The following is a 17,504-nucleotide window of genomic DNA, read 5'->3' on the forward strand; positions in this document are numbered from 1 at the left end:
AAGGAAATGTAATCTGTCAATTTCAACATTACAAACAATCTTCAAAATCGAATGGAAGTGTTATATAGCAAATCAAAATCAGTTGACTTCAGGACATACAAACCCAAACCAACATTTCACCTGCAGTCGTGCACACACCACCGAGCAATCATTTTAAATGAGAAATTGCAAAGAAACGAAAAATTTTCAAACAGCTGCGGTGCCATGACAAAGATCACCCCATTTAGGACAACTAGAGTGACTTGTTCCAGTTAAATTATGAAAGGTAACATCAATGAGTGCAAGCTTCCACTCGGCCCAGATTACCATCAATAAGAGTGCAAGGTTCCACTCTCGGCCCAGATTACCATCAATAAGAGCGCAAAGTTCCACTCTCGGCACAGATTACCATCAATAAGAGTGCAAGCTTCCACTCGGCCCAGATTACCATCAATAAGAGTGCAAGGTTCCACTCTCGGCCCAGATTACCATCAATAAGAGTGCAAGGTTCCACTATCGGCCCAGATTACCATCAATAAGAGCGCAAGGTTCCACTCTCGGCCCAGATTACCATCAAGAAGAATGCAAGGTTCCACTCTCGGCCCAGATTACCATCAACAAGAGTGCAAACTTCCACTATCGGCCCAGATTACCATCAATAAGAGCGTAATCTTCCACTATCGGCCCAGATTACCATCAATAAGAGCGTAATCTTCCACTATCGGCCCAGATTACCATCAATAAGAGCGTAATCTTCCACTATCGGCCCAGATTACCATCACCAAGAGTGCAAACTTCCACTATCGGCCCAGATTACCATCAATAAGAGCGTAATCTTCCACTATCGGCCCAGATTACCATCAATAAGAGCGTAATCTTCCACTATCGGCCCAGATTACCATCAACAAGAGTGCAAACTTCCACTATCGGCCCAGATTACCATCAATAAGAGCGTAATCTTCCACTATCGGCCCAGATTACCATCAATAAGAGCGTAATCTTCCACTATCGGCCCAGATTACCATCAACAAGAGTGCAAACTTCCACTATCGGCCCAGATTACCATCAATAAGAGTGCAAGCTTCCACTCGGCCCAGATTACCATCAATAAGAGTGCAAGGTTCCACTCTCGGCCCAGATTACCATCAATAAGAGCGCAAGGTTCCACTCTCGGCCCAGATTACCATCAAGAAGAATGCAAGGTTCCACTCTCGGCCCAGATTACCATCAATAAGAGTGTAAGCTTCCACTATCGGCCCAGATTACCATCAACAAGAGTGCAAACTTCCACTATCGGCCCAGATTACCATCAATAAGAGCGTAATCTTCCACTATCGGCCCAGATTACCATCAATAAGAGCGTAATCTTCCACTATCGGCCCAGATTACCATCAATAAGAGCGTAATCTTCCACTATCGGCCCAGATTACCATCACCAAGAGTGCAAACTTCCACTATCGGCCCAGATTACCATCAATAAGAGCGTAATCTTCCACTATCGGCCCAGATTACCATCAATAAGAGCGTAATCTTCCACTATCGGCCCAGATTACCATCAACAAGAGTGCAAACTTCCACTATCGGCCCAGATTACCATCAATAAGAGCGTAATCTTCCACTATCGGCCCAGATTACCATCACCAAGAGTGCAAACTTCCACTCTCGGCCCAGATTACCATCAACAAGAGTGCAAGCTTCCACTATCGGCCCAGCTTATCATCTATAAGAATGCAAGGCTCGAATCTCGGCCCAGCTTATCATCTATAAGAACGCAAGGCTCCAATCTCGGCCCAGCTTATCTATAAGAACGCAAAGCTCTAATCAGCCCAGCTATAAACTGGCATCCCGGTGTTTCACAGACAGGATGATTCATTAATGCGTGTGCTGCCAGATGGATGTTAAACTGGTTGCCAAATTTGCCGGCATTGGTTGATGGACGTTAAAGATCCCATGACGTCCTCCACGAAGAGTAGGCAAGTTATCGCTGGCACATTGAACAAATTCCAAATTCATACACTGACCAATGACAATGCATCAAAGCAGAAATTGGATAACCAATGGAAGTCTGGCACTTATCTTTAAATGCCATTTACTAAACTTGTCACTGGAAATGCATTATCACAAAAAACATCACTGAGCAACCAAGAACTTGAGGCAATTGTCAAAAGTAGCAATTTCTCTTCCACATTCCCATTTGGAAACAACAAAAGGAATGCCTTCAGGGACATGCCAGGATGTACCTTGCGCACATTGATGCCAGCAGTTTTCTCGCCTTGTGCATGCCGATTACGAAGCTCCGTGACGATGACGATAGGATTAAGGCCTGCATTCTCAGCCAGAGTCGAGGGAATTATCTCGAGTGCCTCGGCGTAGGCACGGACACAGTAGGCCTCCATGCCCCCAAGGGTGCGTGCATACTCCGATAGCCGTACAGCCAGCTCGATCTCAGGTGCGCCGCCACCTGCAATGAGGGCCCTGAAACATCCAGGGATTTTCAACGAGAAGCTGACAAACTACGATTCATTAGAACCTATGCCCACATTTCAGACACCATGGTTGCACCGCCACAAGTTAAAACAAATAAACAATGCGCGGTTTGAATTGGGGTTAACAACGGCAAGTTACCGCCAAGTGTTATTTAGAATTCTAACAGTGGGACCTCACTGGAGCAATAAATAAAGGTCTATCCGTTTGTTTTATTGTGACAAGATTAATGACAAGTTTGAATGTGACAACTCGATTTACTCTATAAAATGTAGAAAATGCCCCCACCACCAATGCCCCCACCGAAAATGAAAATGCCCCCACCGAAAATGAAAATGCCCCCACCGTCACGTTTACAGCCCCCACCAACCATGTGACAGTGGCCGAGGCACAAACTGCAAACGTCGGAGCAGCTAGTTCCAAAGATAGTCGGCTTAATGTCAAATTTGATTCAATCACTCAGCTTCATTTCCCTCGTGAAGCCAAAGCCACCCAATCATTCACGCGGCAATAAATTGGTGGAAACTCAAGAAGCAACACAGACTTCTTTGAAATAAACATTTTGTTTCTAAAAGGACAGGATGAGACAACAAACAGGTTCCAGAGGAACAAGAGAGACAGATGAACAAGATAACAACGTAATACACAAAAGCGATGAAAGTACGCCTATGTACATAAAAGCACCTGTTCACACAGAAACCAGGCGAGTAAGGAAGGACAAAGGAGCAAAAGGCCTGATCCAGGTGTCTTATTCAGGTCAATCAGGGGGAGGCAAACTGCTCTTGGGGAAACGCTGCAGTTTCCTCGAGGGAGGTCCACAAATCCTCCTGCACAGGTCCCACAGAGCACAGCCAAATGAGACCAGCACGAGCCGACGACGCCAAACCTATCCCTTTTTATGCCCTCAGCACCTCGCACCGTGTAAAGCTTGGTGCTGGATAACGTGGCCCCCGGTGAGCTGCTCAGCACTCAGAGGGGCAGGGAGTAGCATGATGAAGCACAGCCAATCATCACAGGGGCCAATCAGCACTCTCCCCTTCTCAAAGTGCTGATGATGAACAGAAAATGATCATCCGTCCAGAAAATGATCATCCGTCTCTGGTCAGAATCCAATCCCATTTGCACTTACCTGGCCTTTTCCGATGTCAGACATTGGGGTGATGGAGGCAACGTGGGAGGCGGGGCACTACACCAGACCCTTAATCCTTCTCACTACTAATATGACAACTCCCGTCTCACAGTGATGCACGAAGAGGACACACCGGATGGTGTTGAGGCCTTAATTGAGTAGCTGACACCTCCCCCTACCCCCCCCCCCCCATCCATCCCCAACCCATTAAGACTCATTAAAATATCCCCCATAAATGCAACTACATTTATCAGATCAAAGGATTATGGCCACAAAAGAGGGATGGCACGTGGGCAAAAATAGTGGATGATTAAACAGCAGATGGCAATCTCGATTGTAAAAAATTTTTTTAAATCCCACAAACCTAAGAATAGTCGCAAAGGTGGAATGGTTCGTTATCTAATGGTCCGATGTCAGTTGTGCCTGCTGCTCCTCAATTTACCCTGCAATCCAAGCCCCCAACCCATAGAATGTGATGGGTAGGCCTAAGTACGAGAAGAAACATGTTATGTCGGTGGGGTAGAGTGATATATAGAGTCAGGTAGATCTGTATAGTATCATGCTCCGATTGTCGTGTAGAAACCTTGATGTAATAAGTTCTGTTTAGACCATGTGTTCGGATTAAGCTTGTATATTTGTCCCGATTACGAGGAATGTGTAGGGATTATGTTAGAATGTTGACTAGTGTAGGGATTATGTTCATTCCCCTGGTCGTGAGACCTTGCGATTTATCCGTTGTCCTTCATTGCCTTGCACATAGACACGAGTCAGGCCCATTAGTACACTAATTAATAAATGACAGTAAAAATTAACCGGAAGCCAGGCATCAAGGCACAGGGGCTAACAACACCGCCTGGTTGAACACACCGCACAGGCAGGCCGGGAGCCACGCCCAGAAGGACTCGCTATTGGGCGTGAGTCAACCAATTGAACGAGCATGGCCAATGACGTAAGAAGGCAAGAAGCAGCTGACTGATTGGTGAAGAGAAAGGCGCGTAGGAGCATCACGCTGATTGTCAGGGCACGCCGATGACATCAAAGGGCGGACTGCGTGTGATATGTGGAGAGCGAAACAGTAGTGGTGGCCTGCGGGCATTGGTGGAGAGAGGCAGATGACGTCGCGAGGGATCGATAAAAAGTGGAGTAGACCGACATTTTCTCTCTTGCCCGGGATCTCTCTCTCCTCCCTCTTGCGCTGGACCCTCTTTGCTGTGGACTCTCTCTTGCTCGGGACCTTCTGCCCACGAGTGTGCACCTATCTTCATGTTCTGGACCTTGCTGGGGATTGTGAGGAGGCCGACTTTGGCAGGCGGAAACGACATGCGGCTGGCCGCTGGAGAGCAGCGAGGCCTTATGAACGGGGGCGTGCGAGGCCTGTTTTCGCGCCAACGTCGAGCGGTTTCCCGCCAACAGCGGAGCCGCGTCGGGACTGCGCATACAGGGCAGACACCATTCCTGACGAGACCCCGAGACGATTGAGTTAAGTGCACTAAATAACCATACGCAGTTATTTTCATTCCACGTTATTTTATCCCTGTGTCTGTGTTCAAGTCTGGTGAGGGAGCGCTCCATTTAGGTTTTAGGTTTATCATCGCGTTTTTCTTGTTACCGGCATTCCTTTAAATAAACCTGTTTATTTTTGTACATTCTAAATCCGTTTTTCGTGCGAATTATTTTTGCAGGGTGAAGACATCAGCGAGGCCGTCCAGGTAAGTCGGTACTCTTCTTCCTCGTCGCGTATAACCCGCCATATAGTTGGATTCAAGATGCCTCCATTAACGCTCTATTGCCTTCTGTGACGCTTCCGGTATTAACAGAGCAGTCACGTGACAATATTATTGGAACAGGAATCAGAGATCTGAATAAAAATCACGGGATTGAACTTCTACCCAAAAACCTAAGGCTGAAGAGTAAATCGGAGAAACTGTTCATTCACTTGGGAATTTCAAATGCAGAAATGGAACATGATATCGGTCAAACAGAATCCTGACATTTTGTGGCACACGTAGCACAGGCCCTGTGCAAAATAGTCAAGAGCTACAACTTTGGGGACGGGGACAAAAAGCTCACCTCTTCTTTACGAGGCAGCGGATGACGCACAGAGCATCATGCATAGAGCGCTCAGCCTCTTCCAGAACAAGCTTGTTTGAACCCCTTATGATGATGCTCGCAGTCTTTCCAACGATCGTGCAGCCAGTGAACTGCACATCAAGGGCGGAAACATGGGACACACACGCGTATTCCCATCCACCGAGCAAGTATATCATTCCAGGCACACGGTTTGATGGAAGATATTAAAGGATGTGGTTTGCACAACCGATTCTTCCTCACCTTGACCACTTTGCCCGTACCCAGGTTCACTTGTTCCACCAGTTCAGCTGACCCGAGCATCTCTGGTATAAAGTGATCCACACTCGCTATGGGTTTGGCTCCAATTGTCTACGCACAAGTCAAAGGAAATGCAAAGAATGTCAAACTTTTATTGACTATCACAGACACCATATTGGGTGCAATTCGTTCTTCCGTATGGATTATTCGTTCATTCGTATGCATTATTTATTCATTCGTATGCAGCACGTGGCAGCGGGTTCACACGGTTCTTTCAGGGTTGACGCAGCGTTTGCTGATGCCATAGAGTTTGCTCTGAAACTTTGCTCTGCAACATTTGCTTTGTAAAGCTTTGCTACAAACTGATGTGGGAGCTTTCCGATCTTAGTTCATCATAATAAACTACTTCGTTCAGCCCTCGGTCATACCTTGGAGACAAATTCGATTTCGTCCCTCTCGATGTCCTTCACCACCAATATTTTCATTTTGTTCAGGAAGTGCAGCGCCAAGTCGCTCAGAGCATCCCTGCAAACACCACACTCGGCATGCTACGGCCCATATCAAGCTCGTCAAAAATGACTTACTTCCAAAACTTTTGACAAACACAAACCTCACCGGAGGTTTCGACGACAACAAATCTGACAAATAGTGCACCTATGTGCTGATACTTATTATAATGCAAGCAAAAACAAACAAACTTGACTCCCAGGCCCCGTGCTGACCTCAAGATGGATTTCTGTACGAGCAGCACATTGCACCCAGATTTCTTGATTTGCTTCACCAGGTTGAGGATGTAGGTTCTCTCTTCACGTAGCACCCGGTCCATCTGAGTGTAATCCGACACGACCACTTGGTTCTCCATCTGTTCAAAGGGGAAACACGATGGGAGTAAAGCCTTGCAGAGAAAGTTTACAATTGCCACCATGAAGACAGCCTTGCACAGGTATACAGCGTCGATATGGACCCTAAAGACGTTTCATTCCCTTATCTAGAGAAACAAAAATTGGTTTCCTCCTCACCCCCTTCGAGATTTCTGAAATATATATAGGGCATTTTGAGACGCGCCTTTAGCCTTTCCTCAACATCGGCGACCATTTTAAACACCAGGCTCATCATTTGACACTTACATCAGTTTTGGGTGCAGACAAGCAGAACTGAATGAGGCCGATCTTTGCCTTCTCCACTCGGTGTATGCCTGCATTCGCTATTTTCTGTGTGAGCACCAGGCCATCGACCAATTCACAGTCATCAACGGTACCCCTGCACAGACAAAGGAAGGTCACCATGCATAACCAGCAAATTAAAAGCGAAGTCTCGAAATTCCGTGCAGATCACAAATCCGTTTCACACGGAATATTTTAAATCACCACCCTCTCAAATGCAAACTTCCATAAAAGGAATCCCATGCCTCGGATTAAACTCACCCAAGTTTGTTGATGACCCTGATATCCCTCAGGTCCACGCTTGTGGCCGTCATGGGGTCAATCACCTTCATGACTGCGTCGACGCTCAATGGGGCGAGGAGGCTGGCGTACTGAGACACCACCTGCGGGAATGCCATTCAGAATCAACACTAGCCTCGTTCAAAAAGCCCAGCAGAGAGAGAGAGAGCATTACTACCAACACGACATTGAAATGAATCCTCAGAGACCGAGATGGGAAAGATTCAAACATGAATGAACTAGAGCAGCACTCAGTGGAGAGCACACCTCCACCAGCTGAACAGTTTACGTTTTGTATCCCACTGATAGGTCGTATATGGATCCAGACCTGAATCAAAATCTAATCAGCTAAGGATCGTTAAAAAAAAGAAAATCAAGTTTAGCGCTACTGAAGCAGTTGTATACACCACCTTTGTACACTTACAAGACGACGGCGAGTCACACTTTAGGAGATGGAGACATTGATCACCATAGAACGCAGCATCAATCAGCATCGTACCTAGCCATAATCGGCCACCTCTTCTTCACCTCAATACTGTACCATCTCACGTGCCACGCCCTCTATCGATATGATATATAGCATGGTTCAAGGAAGTCTTATGAGGGCGATTTGTGTTCTACAGTGTTGAAGTATATAATTCAATTTAAATACAAGTTTAAAGAGTTTTAAAGGCGTATAAATAAATTAATTCCGGGGTTTACTGCCATTTTACCCAATGTCTATTACATCACCCCATCAAACACATTACGTTAGCTATTCGTGCCTGTTGTTTGTGTCCTTTGTAACGTCCTTAACGCATGTGTGGTCAGGATGAATTCAGAGCTAGAGTACGGTTAAACGACAACCTTGTCTTATTCATGTTCCAATTTGCGTTGAAAATATATCGTTCTATTTAAATAAATTGTTCCTCGATCATAAACTGATAAGACAGACATGACGGATTGCTTTAACCGGGCTTTTTGCTTTGCGGCGTGGGGGAATAATGTGAAAACAAAACAGACATGAGCAGATTCTCAGCATGAACAAACGGAATGCATATTATCCAATAATATATTTAAATCACTCAGTAGCAACCCTTGGTCTTAGAACCACCTTTAGAGGCCATTTTTCCCTGCAGAGCAGGGGTTGGCCTTTTTCGTGCACCGTGGTCCCCTTTTTGAAGTAATGTTTTTACGGCCGGATGCCCTTCCTGCCGCCAACCCTGTTAGTCGACTCTTGCGACACGGAATTACCAGTGAACTGGTACTCAAATTTGCCGACCTCAGAAGGATGACAGGCTGAGTCAACCCCCCTGGCGTTAATTCAGCGATCGACCGGGATTCAAACCCAGGATCCTAGGATCCCCAGCCGGCACCCTAACCGCTAAGCCAACACCAGGCAATTAAATATAGTTACAATAACAAACTAAGTACAAACAATTTCATTATTGTGGTGAACAGCTTTCATAGTTTAAAGTGAATGTTATCAAATCATGTGCTGCACTCGTAAAAGTGTTCTCCACTACAACACCAGAACGGCACTCGGCAGAGAGCATACATCCGCCAGGCCGAACAGTTCACGTTTTGTATCCCACTCAGAGGTCGAATCTGGATCTGGATCTGAACCAAAATCGAAGTGGCTTGTTCTCGTCACCTAACCAATTCTTCTACCTAGTTTTGTCATAATCCGTCCACAACATTTTGAAATATCCTGCTATATATCGTTTTGGCCCCATTTCTCAAAGGTGAAAAATCACTTAACAAATTAAAAAGTTATCGTGTCTGAATTCGTATTTGGATCTTCACCGAAATCAAATTGATTATTCCTTGTAACACACATGTCCAGAAGGTTTCGTCAAAATCCGTCCATAAAATTTTGAGATATCGTGCTATATATCGTTTTAGCCCGATCACTCATTGGTGAAGAATCACTAAAAATTATAGTATCCGGATCCGGATCTTCACCAAAATCGAATCATTTTGTCATCGTCACACACCCAACCTCTGCACCAAATTTGGTCCTAATCCATCCACAACGTTTTGAGATATCCTGTTCACAAACAGACAGGCAGGGGTGAAAACATAACCTCTGTCCACCTCGGGTGGCAGAGGTAATGACAACTCTCAGCCTGTTGGGCACCTCCTGCTACCTTGCAAGCAGGCCAATATTACTCCCACCCACAAGAAAGGTACAAAGACTGATCCTCTCAAGTAAAGAGCAGTACGCTTGCATCCAATTATAAACAAAGTCATGTAATGCATCGTTGCTGTTGACATTGTGCACATGTTCACTACAACCCCCATGGGTTAATTTTTAATCCATGTTTTTAGCCACCATTGCAATAAAATCTTACACTGCAGCAGTGGAATATTAATCTCAGCCACAAATGGCAATCTACCTGAGAAAAAAGCTAATGTAGACATGCTGTTTATGCAGTCCCATGACATGCTCCATTCATCTGCTGTAGCTTGATTAATCTTAAACACTACAAATTGTACATGCATTCCTCGCTTGACACTCAGCATTTATAGGATAGAGCACTGCCTAACCCACTGCATGGTTAGAGCACTGCATGGTTGAATGCATGAGGTAGTTTGCAATGGAGCTTATTGCCCCCCCCCCCCCCCCCACAAAAAGGAAAAAAGCCAAAATAAACATTTTGGCGAAGCCTGAAGAACATTTTAGTATTCAAAATAATTATGCCGGAGAGAGGGAGTTACAAAGAGGGATGGAGATCCAATCAATGTTCCCACAAGGCTTGCCTTAGAATTGAGTGCAGTCGAGGCGCTGTTCAGAAGAGTCTGGCGGTCCGAGAGCTCCATGGGTTGGGACATGCCTTCCAGGACTTCAACGCCCTTATCTGCAGCCTTCTGAAACGATTCTGAAATAATGGTCGGGTGTATACCTGTAGGCAACAACAACAATAAATAAGGTATTAAAACAATTTTTAAAAAAGGACGTCATCAAAACGATTGCAAATTCCAAGATTCTAGTCAAACTAAAAAGGGCCATTGATGTAAAATTCATGGAATCCTCCATACAACAACAGGCATTTTAAGGCCATTTTCCCTGCAAGACCGGGGGTTAGCCTTGCGGTCGCCATGACAATCTTCTCCATTTTGCCCTATTTTCTGCATCTCCCCTTGTTAACCCCCTTGCCTGCATTTCTTCTTCGACCATCTTTAGCCAAGTCTTTCTCGGTGTTCCCCGTCCTCCACTTCCTTCTACATTCATTTCCATCTCTCTTCTCAACCAGTCACTTTCATCCTTCCTCAACACATGACCAAACCATCTCAACCTGTTTCTCTTCACAGCATCCATCACAGGCTCTATTCCCATAATCTTTCGCAATTCATCATTTGTCTTCCTCTCTCAACGATGGAGAAGAGGAAGAAGTTGTTTCTTGGGTTTGTTGATCTGGAGAAAGCATTCGATAGGGTTCCACGTGAAGTAGTGACATGGGCATTGAGGAAGTTAGGAGTGGAGGAATGGTTGATCAGAGTAGTGATGGCAATGTACAAAAGAGCGCGCACAGCTGTAAGGACGAAGGACGGGAACAGTGGTGAGTTTGAGGTGAAGGTGGGAGTGCATCAGGGGTCGGTCGGTACTAAGTCCACTACTATTTGTAGCTGTGATGGAGGTGCTGGCTCAGAACGTAAAGGAGGGTTTACTGTGGGAGTTGTTGTATGCAGATGATCTGGTGTTGATGAACAAGATGAACAAGTGGAAGGAATGTATGGAGACAAAAGGTCTGAAGGTGAATATCGGAAAGGCGAAGGTGATGGCAAGTGGTAAAGCATGTGGTGAGGTGGAAAGAACTGGGAAGTGGCCGTGCGCTGTGTGCAGGAAGGGTGTCGGAGTGAACTCCATTCAATGTACAATGTGCGCTGAGTGGGTTCATCAAAAATGTAGTGGTCCGAGAGGGTCATTAACCAGTGTGGCAGCAACATTCAAATGGAAGGTGTGCACAGAGGGAGCTGCAGATGGAGGAAATGTTGAGTTGGATCTTGGAGACTGCGTGAAGCTGGAAGGTGTGAAAACATTTTGCTACCTCGGAGACATGCTGAATGGAGAAGGTGGATCAGACTCGGCAACGGTTGCAAGAGTGAGATGTGCATGGAAGAAGTTTCGGGAACTGAGTGGCGTGCTGATGATGAGGGAAGTGTCGTTGAAGCTGAAGGGAAAGGTGTATGCTGCATGTGTGAGAAGTGTTATGATTTATGTAGGGCTGTCAACCGAGCCGAGACCGGGACGAAATCCCGGCGGTTTCGGCTTTCGAGACGGTCCCGAGATAAATTGATTGACGCAATTTCTCGGTAAAAAAATCCCGGTTAAAATTCCAACTTCTTGCAGATATTTTCCATAATAGAGGCATTTATTGAGCCTTGCTTTCATTACTCTGCTTCTGCACAAGCATCATTTTTCGCAAGTGCAGCTGAACTGACACAAACGATGATAGATAAAGTAAACTCACTGTTCCAGGATTTTCCCCTCGTCAACAAACAATGCACTGCAAAAGAATCCGAATTCCGAATCCGGATCTTCACCAAAATCTAATCATGTCGTCCTTGTCACACACGCTGCATCTCCACAAAATTTCGTCCTAATCCGTCCACAACGTTTTGAGATATTGTGTTCACAAACAAACGGACAAACAGACAGGAGTGAAAACATAATCTCCATCTACCTTTGGTGGCGCAGGTAACGAAATCAGGATGAAGGTCACAATGAAAATCCGCCGCATCGCGGCTTCATTTAAACCGTTGAATCCTTCCGCTGTATCACTCCGCCTCGCTCCGCTTTACGCTGCGGTCACGTGTCCGTCCTTGGAGACGAGTTACGGAATGTGGTTGCTATGGTCTTTTGCACATTAATATCGAGGGACTCGCTCGAGCCCCGTGAATGGAGGGACGATGTTTATTTAGATTAAAAACACGTTTATAACGGATTATTCTACACACAATGTATTAATACAAGTACAATACATTATGTAGTTTTATGAAATGAGTTTTTGATGAACGTTTATGTTTAATTGCAACGCTAAATCTATAAATTGTAAGAATCCCTCGGGGTTTGGTTTGACGGTTTGAATGTGAAAGTATTTTGGTTATCTTATCTCCACTTTAGGCCTGATAAGTTGATTACGTTTACTTTAGTCACAGAGTCAAAATAAGGAGGGGGGGGGGGGGGTGATCACTACACCGCCTGCTTTATAATTTACTCGCAGAAGTACCCGGCATTGCCGGGCGGAGGAGGGGAGGGGAACGGGGGGGGGGACCGAGCCCCTTGGCGATCACAACTCACAAAATGATAATGAAACTCCAACCGGGACTCGAATATGCCTGGGCAGAAACATTTTCTCCCTCTCTCTGAAATTCCGAGCAAGAAATTACACGACAATACAAACTGTAATGAGATAACCCGGTCCCATCGGTGGCCGATCATCTGCATGTAGGCGGTGTATTTTATTTCATCCCGGTAAATGGAAGCTAAGTCGGAATTTAAGTACTCAACATCAGAAATGAATTTTTTTTATTGTTGTTTACATATTGTAATGAAATTCCATTATTTTTGAAGCCTTATTATTTTTATTTTTTTTATTTTGCCGGGAACCGAGCCGATCCGAGATCCCGTTATGAAAATTGAAAATTTATCGAGACGGTTCCGAGATGGGATTTTGAATCTAGCTAACAGCACTAGATTTATGGGAGTGAGACATGGGTCATGAATGTAGAGCAGCAACGAAGGCTGGAAAGGGTGGAAATGCGAATGGTTCAGTGGATGTGCGGAGTGTCGTTGAGAGAGAGGAAGACAAATGATGAATTGCGAAAGATGATGGGAATAGAGCCTGTGATTGATGCTGTGAAGAGGAACAGGTTGAGATGGTTTGGTCATGTGTTGAGGAAGGATGAAAGTGACTGGTTGAGAAGAGTGATGGAAATGAATGTAGAAGGAAGTAGAGGATGGGGAAGACCGAGAAAGACTTGACTAAAGATGGTGGAAGAAGAAATGCGGACAAGGGGGTTAACAAGGAGAGATGCAGAAAATAGGGCAAAATGGAGAAGATTGTCATGGCGACCGCAAGGCTAACCCCCGCTCTAGCAGGGAAAATGGCCTTAAAATGCATGTTGTTGTTGTTCTTGTCTCAACGATACTCCACACATCCACCGAACCATTCGCATTTCCACCCTTTCCAGCCTTCGTTGGAAGGAGAAAGAGAGAAGAAGGGGATGGGAGGAAGAGAGAGGAAGGGGATGGGAGGAAGAGAGAAGAAGGGGATGGGAGGAAGGGACGAAGGGAGGAGGGAGGAGGGGCGGGGGAAGGGGAGGTTAACTCAAGATAAGTCAAGATAAGCTGACCAGTTGACAACCTCCAAAAGATAAACATAATGAAGCATTTCAAGGGTGACTTGGTACATGAGGGTAACTCAGAATCGACACAGGACATGAACCCTAATATACCGTTTCATCTTGTGGGGGAAGTGACAAGTCATGCACATGGAATCAAACGTGCGTCCCATAATTCTTGCCAATAAATTTATCGTTTTCAATAAAACTAGAACCTCTGACCACTCATAAAAATCATACAAAGGGCAGTCAAGCACACCTTTCTGCAACAGCTTGGAGCAAGCGTCAAGAAGTGCGCCAGCTATGACCACCACAGAGGTCGTGCCGTCGCCAGCTTCGATATCTTGTGCCTTGGACAGTTCAACGAGCTGCAATGCACAACAAAAGCACAATTGAAACGCATGCACCTTTTTACTTGCGAAAATCGAACATTTTTCAAGTATATTGGTTGGTCTTGTGCGTTATTCTGTCCGTTTGTCAGTCGCCTCGACAGGTCACAATGTTCAACTGATCTTCACGAAACTTCACTAAATGGTAGAGTTGGTCATAAGCAAGAAGCCTATTGTTTTTGGGGTCAAATGTCAATAGGTCAACATAGCCCAAAGGTCAACAACTTTGTCAAATTTCTAAAATGCTCAATTTTCATCTGATTGACTTGCAATTTTAAGAGGATTTGCACATCTGGACACTGAATTCAACCACCAAGTATTTTTGAGGTCAACAGGCCAAAAGGTCAACACAGGCCAAAAGGTCAACATAGGCCAAATTTCTAAAATCCTCCATTTTCATATTAACTTGAAATTTGAAGACGATTTGCATACCAGGTCACTGAATTCAACCACTAATTATTTTTGAGGTCATCATCACCCAACAACATATTTTAAGGATTTCACAAGTATCGTGCTATGCACGACATATTTCTTATCTTGTTTTTTTCTTTCTTCTTCCCACAAGACTGATTATTACCATTTTCTTTAGTGTTATGGAATCTTCTGTCCCGACCACTCGACCCAAGACCATGGTCCTGCTAACTCAGCATTGGATGAATGTTTAGAACCTTGAGCAGCAGGTCGGAGCATGGCAGTATCACTGAGCATCTCGCATGTTTAACACCTTCTGACACCCAGATTTGGTCACTAAAACCTCCCATTTACATATACATCCCTCCAATTAAGTGGTTAGACTTCCTCAATGCGTGTATGGCAGCATTTTAAGAGCGTGCCACGTTAAGCTTTTCAGTAAGGATGGAGAGGAGGGGGTGGGGGTTGGTGTGATCATAAAAAGGAGGGGAGAGGACAAGACTGGGAGACAAGCTTCCGGGACAGAACTGCAACTTACCCAACTGACAATGTAACAGTTCTCAGGGGTACACACATTTGGGAAACCATGGCAACGGATCAAAATTTGGATTTTCGTTTTTCCAGAGCTGGACGACAACCTTACCATTTTCGCTGCAGGATGCATAACCTTGATCATCTTCAATATGGTCGCACCATCGTTTGTAATCGTCACATCACCTTTGTCATCTTCTATCTGAAGAATAGAAATTACAAGGATATCAGCACGGCAGATCACACAATCAACCTCGTTGTGCGGCACCAAGAGTTTAGATGGGATGACCGAGAAGGCAAACCCAGGGATTGATTATAATGCATGCCCCAAATCAGTGCAGAGGTCCTGTGGACCTATAGAGGAGTTTCAGTACCCATGATGCAGTGCGCGGGTGCCATATTGGTTGGCAAGCCAACCAAGCGAGAAAAGGTAAGACAAAGGAAATTAGCGTAACCTTCCATTGCATGTCATAATAACGAGATAAGCATGCTGACTTGCAGAGCTGCTGATGGCCAAGGAAGTGAATACAACCAACATGGCGGCGCGCACGGCATTATGGGATAGCTTTGAATACGTTTTGCAGCTCGGCCTCATGACCCCCAGGGACCCTCACCATTTTATCCATGCCCTTTGGTCCGAGACTAGTTCGGACAGCATCAGCGACAGCTGCAGAAGAAAAAGAAAACAAAATGTTGTGTCTGCACGTACAGGGAAGTGGGCACAGCACCACACGACAGTTACTTCAGTGAGGGGTGTTTGTGATTCACCACAGCGCGGTGAAAGATACAGGAGTCGAACGGAATATCTTAAAACCCTGTGGTGAATAGAGGAAGGGAAGAAGGAACTAAACAAGGAAAAACAGTTGAGGAAAGACAAAGGAAGAACCTTTAGCAGCAGATATGTTGCTCAAACGAATCTGAGCGGGCTTCTCCCGGTCCTTGAACACGCTGCTCTTATTTCCTACCGCCATATGCACTTGTTTCTCCAGCATATTGATGACGAAGGGCTCGATCGATATGGCAGACTTGTTGGGTGACGAATTGTTGAGAATTACTGCCGGGAATGTGGAGATGGACCTGGATTGTGCGACGGCCAAACACCTCAGCCAGAACCGCTCCCCGTGGAAAGCTCCAGAAGCCTGAATGGGGCTTATACTTATTCAGTTGGGGTGCCCGCGAATACTGCCAGCGTCGCTTAAACAAAATTCCCTCATTCCATCGATTCTTTTTACCAATGCAAATGTTACTTTTAATTACTATGATATAATTTATTAGAAAACCTAGGCTCTGTAATACAGAGTTGGGACATCAATCAAACATAAATAAGGTTTTATTTAGACGCTAAATGACAGGCATATATCGGGACTACCCTTTAAAGTCCCACTTTCATTCAAACCACGTAGCGATCATTGAACACCACAATCTAAAGCACAGTGAATCAAGGTATACGTTATAATAAATCGCATTGGTACTTAATTCCACGGTGCAATGATCAGTTCCACGGTGCATCGTTTATTTTTAGATTCATGCAAAACATTAATTAGGCGGTGTATAGTAGGGTGTTGTTTTGTTTTTAACTTCTAATGTGTCCGATGTCACTAACTGCAAAACCGGAAAGGTTGTGTCGTGTGTTCACAAATTTAGTACAAGGATGCGCAGAATTGGATATGATCTCATGATGGAAGCCTGACATTTACTGGTACTGGGAGAGTCTACCCAACTCATCCACCTAGTTTTGTCATATTTATCCCAACGTTGTTGTGTTAGCTGGGAAAAAAACACTAAATTTCCTGTTTGGAATAATTTTCAATTCTTTTGGATTGGCAGACAGACGAGAAAAAAAAATCTCACTCCTCTCTGCGCGTGTACGATGGGGCCAAATTCTGAAACAAGTTACTGTTAAACTGCAGGTTCGTTTTCCAATTCATGTTCAAAATATAACATTCAATTGAAATCAAGTTCCTCCATCATAAACTGAAGTTTGATGGATGGGCGGATGAACAAACAGGGAACCGATTGCTTCGCTCCGCATTTCGCTTCACAAGCGACAAGGTGTTTCACAGGCACGAAGATTCATCAAAGTGTGTGTCGTTCCTCGGATTGACATTAAACTGGTAGTCTCGTCTGCCAGCATTTGTCAGTGGACGTTAAAGATCCCACGGTGTCCTTCGCGATGAGTAGGCGAGTTATCTCTGGCACCCTTCCCCATGGCATATCTCCATCCAATAGCTGGCACCAATATCGCATATCTCCTTCCCCATGCCTCCTCCCCCCAAGCCCTCACCCTCCCACAGCTCTCCCGATGTCCCTGTTCTCTGGTGTGGCACTTGTGTGCTTCCCTCTCTCTCCCCATCTTGTCTCCGCCTCCCTTTATTGTATGTTTTGTGTTTGTTTTTGTTTTTTGTGATTGATGTTAGCTCTAACACAAGCCTCGATCTTGTATACAAAAACAAAACAAAAAACAAAACCCTGACCAAATTACAA

General features: G+C 45.1%; 1 protein-coding gene across 1 annotated transcript in view; it reads right to left on the bottom strand.

Moving 5' to 3' along the window:
* CCT4 (chaperonin containing TCP1 subunit 4) overlaps positions 1–16,191 on the bottom strand; it is a 17,379-nt gene extending 1,188 nt beyond the window's left edge. Inside the window, exons 1-12 of the mRNA XM_068128235.2 lie at positions 15,907–16,191; positions 15,635–15,687; positions 15,133–15,222; positions 13,949–14,057; positions 10,105–10,247; positions 7,345–7,466; positions 7,048–7,180; positions 6,643–6,782; positions 6,349–6,445; positions 5,924–6,031; positions 5,663–5,793; positions 2,220–2,454 (exon numbers count right to left, since the gene is read on the bottom strand). Coding sequence (XP_067984336.1) covers positions 2,220–2,454; positions 5,663–5,793; positions 5,924–6,031; positions 6,349–6,445; positions 6,643–6,782; positions 7,048–7,180; positions 7,345–7,466; positions 10,105–10,247; positions 13,949–14,057; positions 15,133–15,222; positions 15,635–15,687; positions 15,907–16,012 — 1,467 coding nt within the window. The 5' untranslated portion in view covers positions 16,013–16,191. The remainder of the gene's footprint in view (positions 1–2,219; positions 2,455–5,662; positions 5,794–5,923; positions 6,032–6,348; positions 6,446–6,642; positions 6,783–7,047; positions 7,181–7,344; positions 7,467–10,104; positions 10,248–13,948; positions 14,058–15,132; positions 15,223–15,634; positions 15,688–15,906) is intronic.
* Between the last annotated feature and the right edge of the window lie 1,313 nt (positions 16,192–17,504).

Source organism: Myxine glutinosa, chromosome 9, assembly GCF_964187855.1.
Source record: "Myxine glutinosa chromosome 9, kmMyxGlut1.1, whole genome shotgun sequence".
NCBI lineage: Eukaryota > Metazoa > Chordata > Myxini > Myxiniformes > Myxinidae > Myxine > Myxine glutinosa.